Genomic DNA, 16736 nt, shown 5'->3' on the forward strand with positions numbered 1-16736 from the left:
AGAGCAGACAGTGACACAGGAGACATCCTGAAAGTGGAGACAAACTCAAGCATTTCCCAGATGGATTTGACCCTTACAAAGTATCTAATTCCTACCTCAGACATCAGCCCAACACTCTTCTGTTGATGGGTTGTTTAATAAGCATTTATTGATTTGTTAAGTGTTCCTTGTTTTAGTTGCAAGTTCCAAGACTCGTAAACAGCTTCCCTGCATCCCTTTGTGTTCCAGAGCCTGGCTGAGGAATATTCAGGATAAGCAGAGAGGGCTGAGCTACAGGAAAGGAGCTCTGGCCACCCAGATTTCTTCAGAGCCCTCAGCACTGTGACCACTTGAGCTCATCTCATCCTCCCAAGTCCTTTATGAGGTAGAGTGAGAACCCCACTGGAGGTTTCTCACAGAGCAGTAACAAAAAGCTGCCTCCACGTCCAACCTCCAATACTTTGTGCAGAAGAAAAGGCCTCATGTTAGTCCCTGCCCACTGCAGGGAGAGGAGGACACAGGGCAGGGAGGTTTGGGAAGCCACGGGACAACTGCACCAGCAATTCAACTTCTGACACTGTTGCTGTTGCAACAACAGAACCCCAAACAGCACCACAGTCACTCTACACATGACCCAGCACAGCTGATGCCACACAAAACCACTACAGCAAAATCCCCTGTGGAGCCAGAGAGTTGATCCATTATTCTTAATCTGGGGGCAAAAAATCCTTAGCCCTGCTCTCCTCCAGGGTCCAGCCCAGTCCAGATCCCAGCCCAGACTGTGTAATCCTGATCTTTGCAGAAAGCCACAAAGCTGAGTTGCTGTCAAAGCTGTGCCTCTCCCTGGGTGGATCTGAAGCCATCACCAGCTTCCCCAGCACTGACAGCCTTTAAAATGACCCTCCAGCAACTGCACCTTGCCCTTTCCAAAAAGGTCACCTCTCAATCCCTCAGTGGTTTCATGAGAAAACCAGGGTCCCCTGGCAGCAAGGTGTCCCCCCTGCAGCTTTATCCAAGGAGGAGCTCATTAACTCACCCTGTTCTGCTGCAGCAAAAGGAGACTCTGGGTTCATGGTGTGGCCCAGTGGATGCACCAAAGGAGACCAACGTGCTCACCCAGTGGCTGCAGGGAGGAAACTTCTCCCTGGAAACCATGGAGAGCACGGGGGAGGCCCAGCTGATGATCCACAAACACCTCCTGGGGTGTGTGAGGGGCCCCACAGATCAGCCCCAGGTCACCCCAAAGGAATAACTCAGATCAGGCTTCTGGAAAAGTGTGCTGCTCCTTCCAGGAAGAGACCTGGGAGATGATGATGATGATGATGAGTATCCAAGAAAGGGGTGGTGAAGCTCAGCAGCAGGACCCTGCTGAAAATAGGGAAGAAAACTCTGGACCACAAAGGCCAGAGACGGGCAGGGCCCACATCCTGCACAGCCTGAGCTTGGCACGTCCAGAAAAACTCATCACACCCAAAATGACAGAATTCCTTCCTAAACACAAACCATTCAGCACAACCAACACCAACAGAGACTAAACCTGGGCTTGACACTTTCTGCTCCCATACTGGTCAAACTGGTTGGCTTTCCAGAAAGGGAATCCCATCCAAGGCACTGCAAACACCATGGACTGGGGTGTTCACAGGATTGTTGGCGCTTGCAGTGGGGAACTGCTGCTTCAGGCTCTCAAACTTCCCCAGGACTGAGTCAGTGCATCAGGTTTGGAGGGTTTGTGCAAACCTGTGTTACCTGCAGAGCTTCAGAGGGAGTCTCTGCTCTGTGAAGTTTTTACACCCACATGTCAGCAGTTTCTCTTTGTGACGGACAGAAAGGGGTTCAGAAGTTCCAAGAACGACAAAGAAAATACACATTCTAAAAAACACATTTCTAAAAATCTTGAACTAATCGACAACCCCTGTAGTTGGGACAGTCAGTCCCATCATCTCTGCTCTTGGCCAGACAGATCTCACTCCTACAGACACAGATTTCAGCAAGTACTAAAACCAGAGAATCACAGGATGGTTTGGGTTGGAAGGCACCTTTAAGCTCATCCAGTTCCACCCCCTGCCATGGGCAGGGACACCTTCCACCAGCCCAAATTGCTCCAAGCCCCGTCCAACCTGGCCTTGGACATTTCCAGGGATCCAGGGGCAGCCACAGCTTCTCTGGGTAACCTGTGCCACCCTCACAGCCAAGAATTCCTTCCTAATACACCCCATCTAACCCTGCCCTCTGGCAGTGGGAAGCCATTCCCTGTGTCCTGTCCCTCCAGGCCCTTGTCCAAGGCCCTCTCATGCAATCCATGTGTAACAGGACTAGGACAGGTTTACATGTGGGACAGTTCATCAGTGGCTCTGTGATGGCCTTGATCACCCTGGGGGTGCAGGGAAAAATCTTTAAGGTCCCTTCTAATCCAACCCCTTCTGGGATTCTGTGTTTCAGCCACAAAAGTCCCTGAAGCTCCCAGGAAACTCATTTCCACAGAGGAAAGAGTGAGTTTTTTGATCAGTAACCACCAATGTTTTGGGTGCTGGAGCTCACAGCACATCCCACTTCACCAAGGCCTCATGAAGAGGCACTGAGACATGTCTCGGTGCTGGGGATGAGAGTTTTGAGTCACAGGGGAAAATAAATGGGATCCAGAAATATTTGAGCAAACACATCAATCACTCCACACTTACTTTTGCCACAAAGCCCCACAACCAGCACAACTGACAAACTCCCTCACACAGACTGGGAATTTTTTTCCTGCTGGGATTGAAGAGCCTCACAGAAGTGCTCTGTGCATCTCTGCCTTCTTCTAGGCCCAGCTCACATGACCCTGGGATTGTTACCATCCCTCTAAACTCAGATTTTTTCCAAGTTCAGGTCACTGAGTGCTATTTGTACTTGTTGCACTTCATTGACAGCACACTGGCAGTGCTGTTACACCTTGAACAAGGACACCTTGAGGTGCAGCAGAGGAGAACCTTTTAAAAGATGAAAAGCTCAGGTACGAGAGAAACTCATGAGAACAACGTGGAAGCAGCAGCAGCAACGGCTGCAGAATCTGCTCTTCCCAAGAAGGGCTCAGTGCAGGCACAGAGAGAGCCTTAAAAAACACCCCAGACAGTGACCAAACCGGTGCAGCCTCAGCCCTTCTGTGAGCGAGCCCAGAGAGGCAAAAAAAGGCGTTTTAATGACCTTGAGCCGAGCTTTGAGCTTTACCTTCTGCAGGAAGAGGACGATCCCGACGAGCATCTTGGCGTGCAGCTCCTCCAGGGTGAACAGCGTGCGGGGCGTGCGGATGAAGAGCTTGGTCTTGCCGTAGGCCACGTCGTGCTGGAAGCCGTGGCACTCGATGAGCTTCCGCACGGCCTCCTTGTCCGAGGGCAGGTCGTGGTTTGGCCACGTGAATTCCGAGATCATCTTGTACCTGGGGAGACAAGGGACAAGCTACAGATGGAGAAGCGTCACTGAGGTCCTCAACGAGGCCAACCTTCAACGGCTTTTAGGACTGATTCAAACGGATCATAGAATCACAGAATCACAGAATCATAGAATCACAGAATCATAGAATCACAGAATCACAGAATCACAGAATCATAGAATCACAGAATCACAGAATCAGACGGGTTGGAAGGGACCTCCAAGATCATCAAGTCCAACCCTTGATCCAACCCCGCTGTGGTTCCCAGCCCATGGCACTGATGCCACATCCAGTCTTGTCTTAAAAACCTCCACGGAGGGAGAATCCACCACTTCCCTGGGCAGCCCATTCCAGTGGCTGATCACCCTCTCTGGAAAGAAATTCTTTCTAATATCCAACCTAAACCTCCCCTGGCACAACTTGAGACCGAGCCCTCTTGTCTTGTTGATCATTGCCTGGGAAAAGAGACCAACCTCCCCCGGCTACCCCCTCCTGTCAGGGAGTTGCAGAGAGTGAGGAGGTCTCCCCTGAGCCTCCTCTTCTCCAGGCTGAACAGCCCCAGCTCCCTCAGCCTCTCCTCACAGCACTTGTGCTCCAGTCCCTTCCCCAGCCTCGTTGCTCTCCTCTGGACCTGCTCCAGCCCCTCCATGTCCTTCCTGAGCTGAGGGCCCAGAACTGGACACAGCACTCCAGGGGTGGCCTCACCAGTGCTGAGTCCAGGGGAAGAATCACTTCCTTGGACCTGTTGGCCACACTGTTCCTGATCCAGGCCAGGATCCATTGGCCTTCTTGGCCACCTGGGCACACTCTGGCTCCTGTTCAGCTTCCTGTCAATCCAAACTGCCAGGTCCCTCTCTGATAGAGAAGAGCCTCAAGATGTTCTCTGGGGGAATCATGATCCTCAAAATCCAAGAAAAATGAATATAAGAGGTTTTATGAGAAGCTGGAAAAGAACGCTGGGAGGAGCTCATCTCATCAGCACTGAGCTGATGCAACAGGACAAACCTCAGCACTGGCCTCCTGCAGGTCTGGCAGTTCCATTATTCACACTTGGCATACAATTTTAATTTTAGAGGTTTTTTGTGAGGAAGGATAGCTTTGGTTTGCTCACATTCTGCATCAGAAGCCACCTGCAACCAGTGGCTTTGTCAGAAAACCTGGATTTAAAAATTCTGCACTTTGGGAGCCAAAGTTCTGACAGACTCCGTCTCTTCCCCCAGCAGCTGCCCCTTGACTGCCCCAGTCTGTGCAACCATCACCCCTGCCCTGGAGCTGTGGGTCAGTCATTCCTCCCATCCTCGCCCTCCAAACCCCTTTTCCCACTACAGAAAATGCAGGTTGGAAGCAGGAGAACTACAAATCAAACACAAAGTATGAGGATCAGCCCCAGTCCTCTGTAAGATCTCCCAGCCCTGCAAAGTGCTGATCAGGTGAACAGGCCTTTGCAAAAAAAGCAACAACGAATTTTCTGCACAAGATTTATGGGCATAATAAAAACTGTAATAGACACTTTCCCTGCAATAGGAGCCACATTCATGTTCTAAATAAAACAAGCATGGAGCGATCGCAGCCACTTCTCACTTAAAAGCCCCCAAGCCCAGCCAAGCATTAATTTCAATGTTTCAGACATTCAGAACTCTCAGCCACACTTAAACAGCCACACAGTCAGCCTTTTCCTGGGGGTGGGGGCACTGCAGGAGGTGCTGAACAGGCTGAAATAAGCCTGGATGGAAATATATCCCAGTGTCACGTTCATTCATCAAATTAGCCTTTGGAATACGCTGTGGAACACGGGGAAATGGAGGTGCACACTGAACAGGGAACACCATCAGGTTACAGGGAGCTCACTGATTAATAAGGAGCCCTATAAAACCTCTCTTCAGACTCACAGAAGAAGACTGTGCACGTGCACTTGGCTGGCAAAAGCATCAACACTGCACACTGGTTCCCCTCCCTGCTCCCACCAGGAAAATGTTCCTGCGAGAATTCAGTCACTGGGAAAACCTTCCACCTTGAGACAAATATGTTAGGGAAAAATTAAAAATGAAGAGCCAAGCAGGGTGGGAGTGCAACCCCCAGGGCTGGGAAACAGGCTGGGAACCAGGGTATGGACCAGGCTGGGAACACAACTATGGACCAGGCCATGGACCAGCCTATGGACCAGGCTCCGAGCCAGGCCTGTCCTGCCAAGGGGAGCAGGAGAAAGGGATGTCAGAGAGCTGAAAACCTGCCTCAAATGTTAAATCTTCCTCCTCCTTTCCAACAAACCCCACTATGGCACCCAAAGACACCCCGAGGCCATTGGCCCCCCTCCCTGTGTCCCACAGGTGCTGGGACATCCCGGCACTCCGGCTGTTCCCGTCCCTCCCACGTGTCTCCCAATGCCAGGGGCTCCCTCCCCACAGCTCCAGCACGGCCTGGCTGCCACAGCCACTCAGTCCCAGCCTGGCTGCTAATTATAGTGAGGCAGAACCCAGAATAAACCTGCTCACTGCCACCACAGCCCTGCCCTGGCCTGCCTGCACATCCCACAGCTTCCAAGGGCACTCACAACACTGAGCATCCATTTCCAACCACCTGCCTGAAACCCAATCAGCATTTTTTTGGATAGTGAGTTATATATTAAACCAAGAGAACCCATTCCATCCATGGAAGGCAACACATGTGGCACCTGACTGGAAGATGCAGTGAAGGCACATCATCTCCTGATTCAGCTGAAAATATCTACATCTCACTTTCTACAAATTGGTGAGGGCAGCCTGGCTTGCACAGAGCCCAAAGAGTTTTTTTCATTTCAAGGGAAGTTAAAAAAAGACATTTATTAATGGTCTTGACTGTGCTTCACTTCATTCCTACTGGGAGAGGGGAGATACCAACTCCCTCACAGGATTTAGGGCTAAACAGCAACAAACTCTTCTACAGAAAGGAAAGTTATGTTTTATATACACATGTCCATATATATAGATAAAAACCAGGCATACATGCCCTCATATATGTATTATATACGTATATGTTATCTCTTATCTATATATAACCTGATCTAGAACTTCTCTGTCCTCTAAGAGGAATCAGCAACACAAAACCCAGGGATCTGTTCTGGGCTCAGAACACCTGAAAGCCTCAGGGGCCTGTCAGGGAGTTAAATGTTAAATGTCTGTTTTGGGGCCTGAACTTTGTGATATCTTTGTGAATGGAAGCAAACAGATGATGAAGTTACATCTCAACATCACTCAGGATCTGTCTTAAGACTGGCCCCACATGCACTGCAAGAGCCCAGGCTGAAGGGCCTGGAGTCTCCTCCACGTTCCCAGTCTCCCAATAAGCCTGGTAAATGTAAATATAAAGGAACAGAAATCCCGTGTGATCCCTGCTCAAAACCAGCTCAGGAATGTGCAGCTGATCACATCCTTCAGCCCCTAAGAGGGAATGGCTCACCCAAAGACAAGGAACAAAGAATAATATCCAGGCCAGGAGGCCAGTGGAATATTTTCCCTCATCTTTTAATTCAGAGAAGTCAGTGCAGAGCAGGCTCAGAGCAACCCCACGACACACAAACACAGTGCCTGATCCCACCCTGGGTGTTTGGAGGTTTAATCCCACTCCAGGGCTGAGCAGAACACATGTCCCAACTGCCCAAAAAAGCTGAAGCAGTTGCCATGTGCTGATTTGCTTTCCTGGCTGCAAACACTTCTGGGCTGCAGCTTACGGGGAGCTCATCAAACATTCATTAAAAGCAAAGCAGCTGTTTACATTAATAGTGATTACACAGATCTTAGGAGGAAATTGTAATGAATTCCACATGTGAGGTGAAAGCACACTCTGAGCACTGCAGGATGCTCAGGGAAGCTGATCCCCAGCACTGCAGGCTGGGTTTAGGAAGCTGGAGCCTTTTGTGCCACTGTGGGGGATCAGGATCTATCCAGGCAAACCTTCACTCTGAACAGCAAAAGGTCTTTCACCAGCACTTTGTTTCTAACTCATGACTTCTCACCTGCTCAGACAGTTCAATTCTTTTTCTACCCCCTTGGCCCTTTCCTCCCGATTCAGTAACAGAACTGAACCTCCATTCCCTGTTCCACCCGAGGAGGATGAACTCGCAGGGCCAGTGTTAAATTACTGAAGCCTTAAGATAAATTTCAACCTAAAACATGTCATTTGCCACAGGTATGGCAGGAATTAAGGGGCCAAAAAGTATCAAAAACATGTTTCATGGGGCCATGATACCATCCCTTTCTCAGACATCCAGTTTTGAAGTCCAGGGGTTTCCTCCCACACAACGTCACTGTGGACCTTCCCCAGACACACCACGTCTGTCTGTCCCTCTCTGCAAAAATCAATGTTCAGGGAGGAAACACAGGTTAATTAGCTCAGGTTTTGGGATTATGCTCTGGGAAAGAACCTCATTACATATTCCTGCTGTGGGGTAACACAGCAAATGGATTTTAGCAGACAAGGAGCTGGGTTTGAGCAGGACACACACCCTGACACAAAACCAGGGCAACAGGGACCCTGTGAGACCCAACAGCTGATTTACACCAAACACACCCACAGATCAGGAGTCCCAGAGGACTTGACTTCCCTCCAGGGGAGAGCCAAATCCCACTCCTTTACATAGATTTACACATTCAGTTTGTATGAAAATTCCTGCATGAGGGAGATGTGAACAGGGGCAGATGGTTTAATGCAAAGAAGTGCATCCAAACACATGAAATGTTTGGGGGGGGTGTGTTTAAGGATAGGGAAGTGTCAAAAAGTGGTGTAATTGAACATACCAGCTTTGGGAGTTGGGGCTAAAGGTTTAATTCCTTTTTTTCTGAATGGTAAACTCTAAGAAGGGAGTAGCCTTCAACCTTTGCTCTACAAGACCAATGTTTTCCATGAACTATTTGAGTGGTTTACAAGTTGGGTATTTTGTTTTCTAAGGCTCCAGTGACAGGAAATAGAATAAGGAGGGTTGTGAAGTGGAAGAGTATGGTGTTGAGAAGATGAAAGTGGGTGTGTTTTATGGGGAGTTCTGGAGGGGGGAGACGTGGATCAGGGTAAGACAACTTTGCAAAACGTGCGTTAAAATACTCAAAATGTTCCCAACGTTTGAAGCAAACAAAACAACGAAGAAACAAACAAAACCTGAACGTTTTTTACGTCTCACTCCAAGGGTGGAGATGCCCTGCAAGGAGCTGATCCATCCCCCTGCCAGCAGCTCTTTACCTGTGCAGGAACTTCTCGTAGGTCTGGCGGTAGGCGAAGCCCGCCCGGCGCACGCGCACGTTCTCCAGCAGCCCCAGGTACTCCACCTGGTGCCTGCAGCGCTCCTCGTCGAACACCTGGGGGGACTTCTTGTCGTTGGGCTTGATGCAGCGCACGTAGTAGGGCTCCTGGGGGGACAGAGCAACAGAGCACAGCCAGAGTCACCCAGGAGAAGGGTCTGTGCACACACAGCAGGGTCTGTGCACACACCGGGAGAACACGGAGCTGGGAGCGCACCCCGGAACGCTGGACAGGGTTTGACTGCCCAGCAGGGATCAGAGGGTTAAAACAGAGGTGACAGTGACACATTTCTCCCCTTCACACCCTGCAGGGACCTGTTACAGGACCCATGTTCTCCAGCAGGCCCAGGGACTTCACCCGGTGCCCACAACGCTCCTCATCACAGAGCTGGGGGGACTTGATGTAGGAGGGCTCCTGTGGGCTGATCACAGCCAGGCTCACCCAGGAGAAAGGGCTGTGCACACACAGAAGGGGCTGTGCACACACAGAAGGGGCTGTGCTCACACAGAAGGGGCTGTGCTCACACAGAAAGGGCTGTGCACACACAGAAAGGGCTGTGCACACACAGAAGGGGCTGTGCACACACAGAAGGGGCTGTGCACACACAGAAAGGGCTGTGCACACACAGAAGGGGCTGTGCACACGCAGCTAATCTCAGTTTTAGCTGTGCTGAACAAAGTCCAAACCCTGTTCCAACAGGCCTGAAGGATGGGAATGACTGAACTCCAACCTCCAGCTGCCTCCAGCCCACAGGACCTTCCCCAGGACAAACACAACCCAGCAGCACGTGAGTTCCTCTCTCTGCACCACCCTGGACATGCAGGGGGCAGAGAAGGTGGGACAGGGGTGGGTGGCTTTACTCCACCCCACACAGTCCAGGGGTCCTGCCCCTGCCTGGGCTGATCCTGGATGCTCTGGTGTGTCCCACAGGATCACAGCTTTCACAGTGACATCAGGCCTGTCAGAGTGTTTTGATGTTTTCTTTCATTTTTATTTGATTAAATAATAGCTTTCAGTTAGGTCAACGTGGTCTGTAACCAGCACCAGTGTGAGGGGTGGCTACGAGGCCTTTACACTTAGGCACTTCCATCCCACTGGGTTTTGGAGTTCATTCCTTTCTTTCTCTTGTCAGCCCTTGCTATCCACTTTCAACCTTGGTGGGGTGTGGAAAAGCAACCCATCATCATGGAACCACAGAGCACCCTGAGCTGGGAGTGGTCCAACCCCTGGCCCTGCACACACCCCCCAACAATCCCACCCTGTCCCTCAGAGCGTTGTCCAAACCCTCCTGGAGCTCTGGCAGCCTTGGGGCTGTGACACTGCCCTGGGGAGCCTGGTCAGTGCCCAACCAGCCTCTGGGGGAAGAACCTTTCCCTGAGATCCAACCTGCCCCTGCCCTGGCACAGCTCCATAGAAGGCCCACCAGAGCTTTTCAAGGCAAAATTTTATTCTTCTCACATTGACAGATGTTACTTTTCAAGTAGCCCTTGCAAAGGGAGTGGCACTTCCTGCAGGCTGGCAGAGCTCACTGCCCACCAAACCTCAGCACCAGCCAAGGAGAGAACTCAGAGGATCCCAGCGAGCTCAGGGGGTCCCAGTGTGGGCAGAGACCTTCAGAGGACATGCCACAGATACACACGAACTGCAGCATTCCAAAAAGCAGTTTGCAGCAATCTGACACCTTGATAAAGGGAGACACACAGCCTGGGTGACAGCTGAACATTAGATGTCCCCTTTGATAACCACGACTGATAAACCAGGAATGACATTTCAGCAACCTTGCCCTGGACCAGATGAAGCTGGGGGGTTGTGAACTGCTCTGAGGAACCAGAGGTACCTCAAAGGGAACCCCAAGGGTTCTCCAGAGGGGTCTGTTGTGTTCCAGCACTCCTGGACAGCCTCAAGACCCCACAATGGTAACAAAGAGGAGAAGTGGTCTGGGGGGAGAGAGGGGTTAATTCAGTGAGAACAAATGCAAAGTTCCACATTCAGCAGAAATAGTTGATTAATAAATAATGAAAAACTGATTTACACTGGTGCTAAAAAGACATGCAGGAGTTCAAGCTGACACGAGGCAAGTTCATGTTTTTCTAGGAAAGGGCACAAGAACAGGAAAACTGCAAGACAAAAAACCCAACAGATTTCTAATTCTCTGAACACCTCACACAGGGCACTGCAGTTCAAGTGGGAACAGTGAGTCAGTGCAGGCAAGAACAAGAAAGATCAAAAAATCCAGCAAATGTGACTCAGAGGAAATACAGGTTTAGTCTTGAAGGACCAAGGAGCCACAGAACCATCCTGCTGTAGATTTTATACATTTAAAGGGTAAATATGAGGAAATGTGAACATTCAGCTTTAGGACACAGAAGAACTGTGCCTTTAACCATGGTATAAAACCCTCAAATTAGGCATCAGGAAAATAAGGAGTGGGAGCAGAGCTTGAGGAAAGGAGGGATTCTCCACCACTAGGGAGAACAGCCTGAACAAGCATCTGAAGGGAAGATACAGGCAGAGGTGTCCCCAAACACAAGGTGAACTGGGGGCACTCCCAGGTCCCCTTCAGCCCTTCTGTCTATGATTTCTCTATGATTTGAGGTCACCCACCTAATCTCAGGACAACAGGAAAGGCCCAGAATTGCTGTTTCCCTGCAGGAATACTGAAGAAACAGGACCATCCTTGACTCTCCTGGCTAATCCTGACACAACCCGGAGCTGGCAGCACTGTGGAGACCCCCAAGGATCCTCCACTCACTGATGAGTGTGAGCAATGAACAGACCAAGACATAGAGGCCTTGGAAAAGCATATCCTAAAGGCTGATATAAGCCACTGGGGAAGGTTTTGGGCTGGAATATTTCCTGCTTTCTCAAGGATGCCATCAGCAGCACCAGGCTGGGATTTCTCCTGGAGGGTTGTCCTTGGGATGGGAATATAAAGCAACGAGGAGAGTGAAGAAAATCTGAGCTAAGCACCCACAAAGAGCTGGCAGCATCCTGGAGCTGCCCACCCTCCAGGAAGCAGCTCAGGAGCAGGGATAGGTACGAGGAATGTGGAATAAGCAGCAGGATGTGTGGGCAACATCCGTCCTTACGTCACCTCCCCTCTCCCAGTGACTCCATCGCTCCCACAAAGTGTGGCAGGCACAGCTCCCTCACAGCCTTGTTTGGCTCCTCTCCTTCCCAGGGGACTGAGGCAGAGCTGGATGCAGGGAAACAGTGCCCAGCTCCCAAAAACAGCTGAGCCCCTGCCAGGGCAGTGCCCTCCTCACTCAGCTCTTCCTCAGGGAGTGGAGGGCTCAGGAAAGGACACTCCAAGGCCAGGCTGGACGGGGCTGGGAGCAGCCTGGTCTGGTGGAGGGTGTCCCTGCCCACGGCAGGGGTGGAATGAGGTGCTTGGCACTGCCCAGGCTCCCCAGGGCAGTGTCACAGCCCCAAGGCTGCCAGAGCTCCAGGAGGGTTTGGACAATGCTCTGAGGGACAGGGTGGGATTGTTGGGGTGTCTGTGCAGGGCCAGGGGTTGGACTGGATGGTCCTTGTGGGTTCTTTCTACTTCAGAATGTTGTGTGATTCTGAGATGAGCTTTAGGGTTCCTTCCAACCCAAACAATTCCATGATTCCATGACACACCAGGCAGCTCTGCTCTGGGTGAGGTCTCCTACAAAGTCACCAGCACGGAGCACTTCCTTCTGCCACAGTAATTCACAGAGTCATGGAATCATTCCGGTTGGAAAAGACCTTTAAGACCCATGGAGTCCAGCCATCAGCTCAGCACCACCACTGTTTTCACCACTGACCCATATCCACAGGTTTTCTGAACACTTCCAGGGATGGTGACCCCACCACTGCCCTGGGCAGCTGTGCCAGGGCTGGAAACCCTTTCAGTGAAAAATGTTTTCCTGATATCCAACCTTGATATCCAACCTAAACCTTCCCTAGCACAACTTGAGGCCGTTTCCTCTTGTCCTTTCTGCTGTTACCGCCCCTGGTTCCCCTCCTGTCAGGGAGCTGGAGGCAGCATCCCTCCCAACACATCCCATCCCTGTTTTGTTTGTTCTCCCACTCTTTGCTGGGACTGGAAATGAGCTGTTCAGGGAAAATGCAGGATACACAGAGAGCTCTGAATGACACCTGAACTTGGGAACCGTGAAGGTGAATGGTCAGCACTTCAAAGAACCACAGAGTCATGGAATATGTGGAGTTGGAAGGGATCCTCAAGGATCATCCAGCCCAACCCCTGGCCCTGCACAGGCACCCCAACAATCCCCCCCTGTCCCTCAGAGTGTTGTCCAAACCCTCCTGGAGCTCTGGCAGCCTTGGGGCCGTGCCCAGTTCTAATTCTCCCCATCCCATCCTGCTGATGTTCACCTTGGGCCACTTCTCCATCCCTTTATCACCATCAGGGACAAACCTCTCTCGGTGTCAGGAGCAGGGTCACCAACACCAGGTGGTGCCAGGCCATGCCAGACCTGCCCTGTGCTGCATCTGATGGCAAGAGGAACATAAATCACTTTTTGAGGTTGATATCACAAATATTCCACATTCAAAAATGCAAAAACCCTCAAATCTCTGACTTTAGGTCCAGCACAAAGGGGACCAAATGTGTCTGCTTTTGCTATAAAAGGCTGAAACCCTTTGGAAAGCAGGATTGGGAAGTGCCTGCACAGACAGGAGATCATCTATCAGTGCAATTACAGTGCAATTAAAGCCTCTCAGCAACGACAGCTTCAAGGGTAAATTCTAAAGTAGATTATTCCAGGCTTCCAATCCCCCCAGCCCCAGCTCTTCGGGGGGGGATAATTATGCAGCTCCCATTCTTCCTGTCAGAACTGCAGTTTCTAAAGGGAAGAACTGAAATGCAGAGACACAAAGACCCCGCTCTGAAAGCTCTTTAGATGCCTAATTGCAACTCATTTTATTTTTCAATCAAACTGAGTGATTTTTGGATTTTTAGGTGTTCAAAAGAAAACAAACCAGTTTCAAGCCACTGAACACTGAACAAACTCCTCCTTGGGAGGCTTCTGTTCAACAGCTCTTAGATGAGAGAGGGGATGGGACACAGGACTGACAAATTTGTGCTGGATTTGTCCCATCAGTCACAGCTGGTGACATTATAACTTACTAGAGATGAAGCCTGTCAGCCTGGATAGGAGAGGGGAGGGATGGAAGGAAGAGTCAAACAAAAGGAGTTATGGGGGGATGGAAGAAAAGAATAAAGGAAAAGCTGCATGTCCAGAGAGCTCCCAGAGAAGCTTCTCATTCCCAGCCAGGGCAGCCACAGCACCTCCTGTGTCAGGATTTACAAAAAATCCACCCAAAATAATCCATCTCAGGGAGAGCAAACCCTCCAGAGAACAGCACAGGCAGTCAAACATGTGCTTGAGAAAGGGAACGTGCCCACTCCTGGAGCCAGCTGGGCTTTCCATCCAAAAACCAACCAAAACAAGGGTGTTTTCTTCTGTCTGTCAGAGGTTTGTGCCCAAAAGGCTCCTGGTGTAACCTGGAGGATTACAGCAGTACTGAGACACTGAGAACCCAGCACCTTCCAAAGGCATTTTCCATGGGACCACAGAAGCATTAGGCTGGAAAAGTCCTCTGAGAGCATCAAATGCAACTGTCCCCCAGCACTGCCAAGGCCATCACTGACCATGTCCCCACGTGCCACATCCACAGGGCTTTTAAATCCCTCCAGGGATGGAGACTCCACCCCTGCCCTGGGCAGCCTGTTCCAATGGCTGACCATCTTTTCCATGAAGAAATTTTCCCAATATCCAATTTAAACCTGCCCTGGCACAGCTGGAGGCCATTCCCTCTCCTCCTGTCCCTTGTTCCCTGGCAGCAGAGCCCGACCCCCCCCGGCTCCCCCCTCCTGTCAGGGGGTTGCAGAGCCAGAAGGTCCCCCCTGAGCCTCCTTTGCTCCAGGCTGAGCCCCCCCAGCTCCCTCAGCTGCTCCAGCCCCTTCCCAGCTCCATTCCCTTCTCTGGACACACTCCAGCCCCTCAACGTCTGGAGAGCCCCAAAAGTGAGCCCAGGGTTTGAGGGGTGGTCTGGCCTTTCCAGCCACATTTCCTGGGTTTCCAGACATCTACAAACACGTATTTGCACCCACTGAAATCAAAGCCACTTTTGAGAACACTCTTCACAGCACTGCCCTGCTCCTGACCCCAGTGGAAGCATCTGACACCCCAACAACCACAACACCTGCCCCTTCCCCTCACAGAACTCTGTGTCATCACCAAATTCCAGACTTAAACCAGAGTAGCAACTGAACAGAATTTTAAAGGTTGTTATTTTAAGTACCAGAGAAGTTAAATAACAACTAGTGTTGCAGGTATTGTGCACTGTGGTCCCACACTTTGAGATTCTGATATTCTGGTGGTGCTGAGTTGGTGTTTGAACTTGATGATCTTAAAGGTCTTTTCCAACCTTAACAATTCTATGGTTCTGTGATTATTGTTATTCCTGCCCACCAAAATGGCACTTTTGGAGACTATTCCCCCAAAAGTTTAAAGATACTGTTGGTACAGCCAAAAAACCCTTCAGCTTTTCAGGAAAGGCCAAATGAGTGTCAGTGAAGAGGAGCCCCTGGGCTGCCACCCTGTTTGGGGACTGTAGAAAACTGAGCATAAAAATATGGTTTAAAGAGTTTTCAGAGAAGCATGAGCAGCCCAGGTGGAATGGGAGGGCAGGATGAGGCAGCAGCTCTGACTGCACTGGGCACACTCAGATAATGTGAATAAATCATTAGCTCCAACTGCAGCAAAACTCAAGCCTTTCTTCTTGGTTTTCTTGGAGAAACAGCTGAGCAAAACATGAACTGATTTTACCTCTCCCAATGGAACCTTATTCCTCTGCCACCCCTAAACCACAGCAGCTCACACAGCTTATGCAAGCCTGTTTTCAGAGCTGTTTCCATCAGCTGTGACCACAGGCTTCCCAAAAACGTCCTGCGGGGTCTGAACCACAGACACACAGATGCTGTCACTGTTGATCCCCACAGAGTGCAACTCCAGCCCCGAGTTCAGCATGGAAAAAAATGAGTAACAGGGCCCCAGGGAAGGATTAGAGCACCTGAACTGCAGTGGTGGTGCCCCCAGAACAGAGAGTGGCTTCAGCAGCCCCAGCAGAGGGAAGGGCAGAGACAAGGATCCAAACTGGCAAGGACCCAGGGGCAGAGCACCCAGTGATTTGTGCACAGCCAGTATCTCAAAACCAAGGCCTGAATGCCCAGTTATTGGCTTGCTGATGACATGCACATATCATGAATTGCCCCAAAAGTCACCTCAGAGAGACCCTGGGGCAGGGCAGCCACCCAGGAGCACTCACTCACCTCTGCTCTCTGAGTCACTGTTTGCAGCACACAATGGTTGTGTTCAGCAGCCTGACCTACCAACCTCCCCAAAATTAAAGTAACACAAGCCTGGCTGCAGGAGGGGTCTCACCAATATTTCCTACAGCTCCTGACAGGAGGGGGGAGCCAGGGGGGGTCGGGCTCTGCTCCCAGGGGACAAGGGACAGGAGGAGAGGGAATGGCCTCAAGCTGTGCCAAGGGAGGTTTCAGTCAGATATTGGGAAAATCTCCTCATGGAAAGGGTTGTCCATCCCTGGCACAGCTGCCCAGGGCACGGGTGGACTCCTCATCCCTGGAAGTGTTCAAAAAACCCGTGGATGTGGCACTTGAGGACATGGTTTAGGGATGAACAGTGATGGTGCTGGTTGAGGGTTGGACTTGATGATCTCAAAGCCCCTTTCCAACCTTAACAATTCTGTAATCCTGTGAAATGTTTGGGGTTTTTCAAGGTGTAGAACAGCCAGGATCTCCATGGAAAATGGCTAAAGCTCATCCAGGTTCCTTCACTTTGCACATGAAGTACCTGCACAAGCTGTTGTGCAGGAGAACTTTCCAAGTGCAGACCCCAAAGTGTGAGTGTCACCCCCACTGTTCCAGCTCTCCAGCACACTCAGGGTTGACCATAAAGCCCTGCACCACCCTGGCAGCCCTTGGCTCCTTCCTGCCTGGCAGAGCCCTTGTCAAGTCCTGGCAGACACATCTGTTACATGAGAGCCTTCCCTTTATGGGATCCATGGG

The 16736-nt window shown here is 50.8% G+C and overlaps 1 protein-coding gene across 2 annotated transcripts in view; it reads right to left on the reverse strand.

Moving 5' to 3' along the window:
- Nucleotides 1-16736, reverse strand: part of MYO1D (myosin ID) — a 142091-nt gene that overhangs the window by 75053 nt on the left and 50302 nt on the right. For both annotated transcript variants that reach the window (XM_027667857.1, XM_027667856.1), the window contains exons 15-16: nt 8594-8760; nt 3184-3391 (exon numbers count right to left, since the gene is read on the reverse strand). In XM_027667857.1, coding sequence (XP_027523658.1) covers nt 3184-3391; nt 8594-8760 — 375 coding nt within the window. The remainder of the gene's footprint in view (nt 1-3183; nt 3392-8593; nt 8761-16736) is intronic.

Source organism: Corapipo altera, unplaced genomic scaffold (genome assembly GCF_003945725.1).
Source record: "Corapipo altera isolate COAL_440 unplaced genomic scaffold, ASM394572v1 174, whole genome shotgun sequence".
Lineage (NCBI taxonomy): Eukaryota > Metazoa > Chordata > Aves > Passeriformes > Pipridae > Corapipo > Corapipo altera.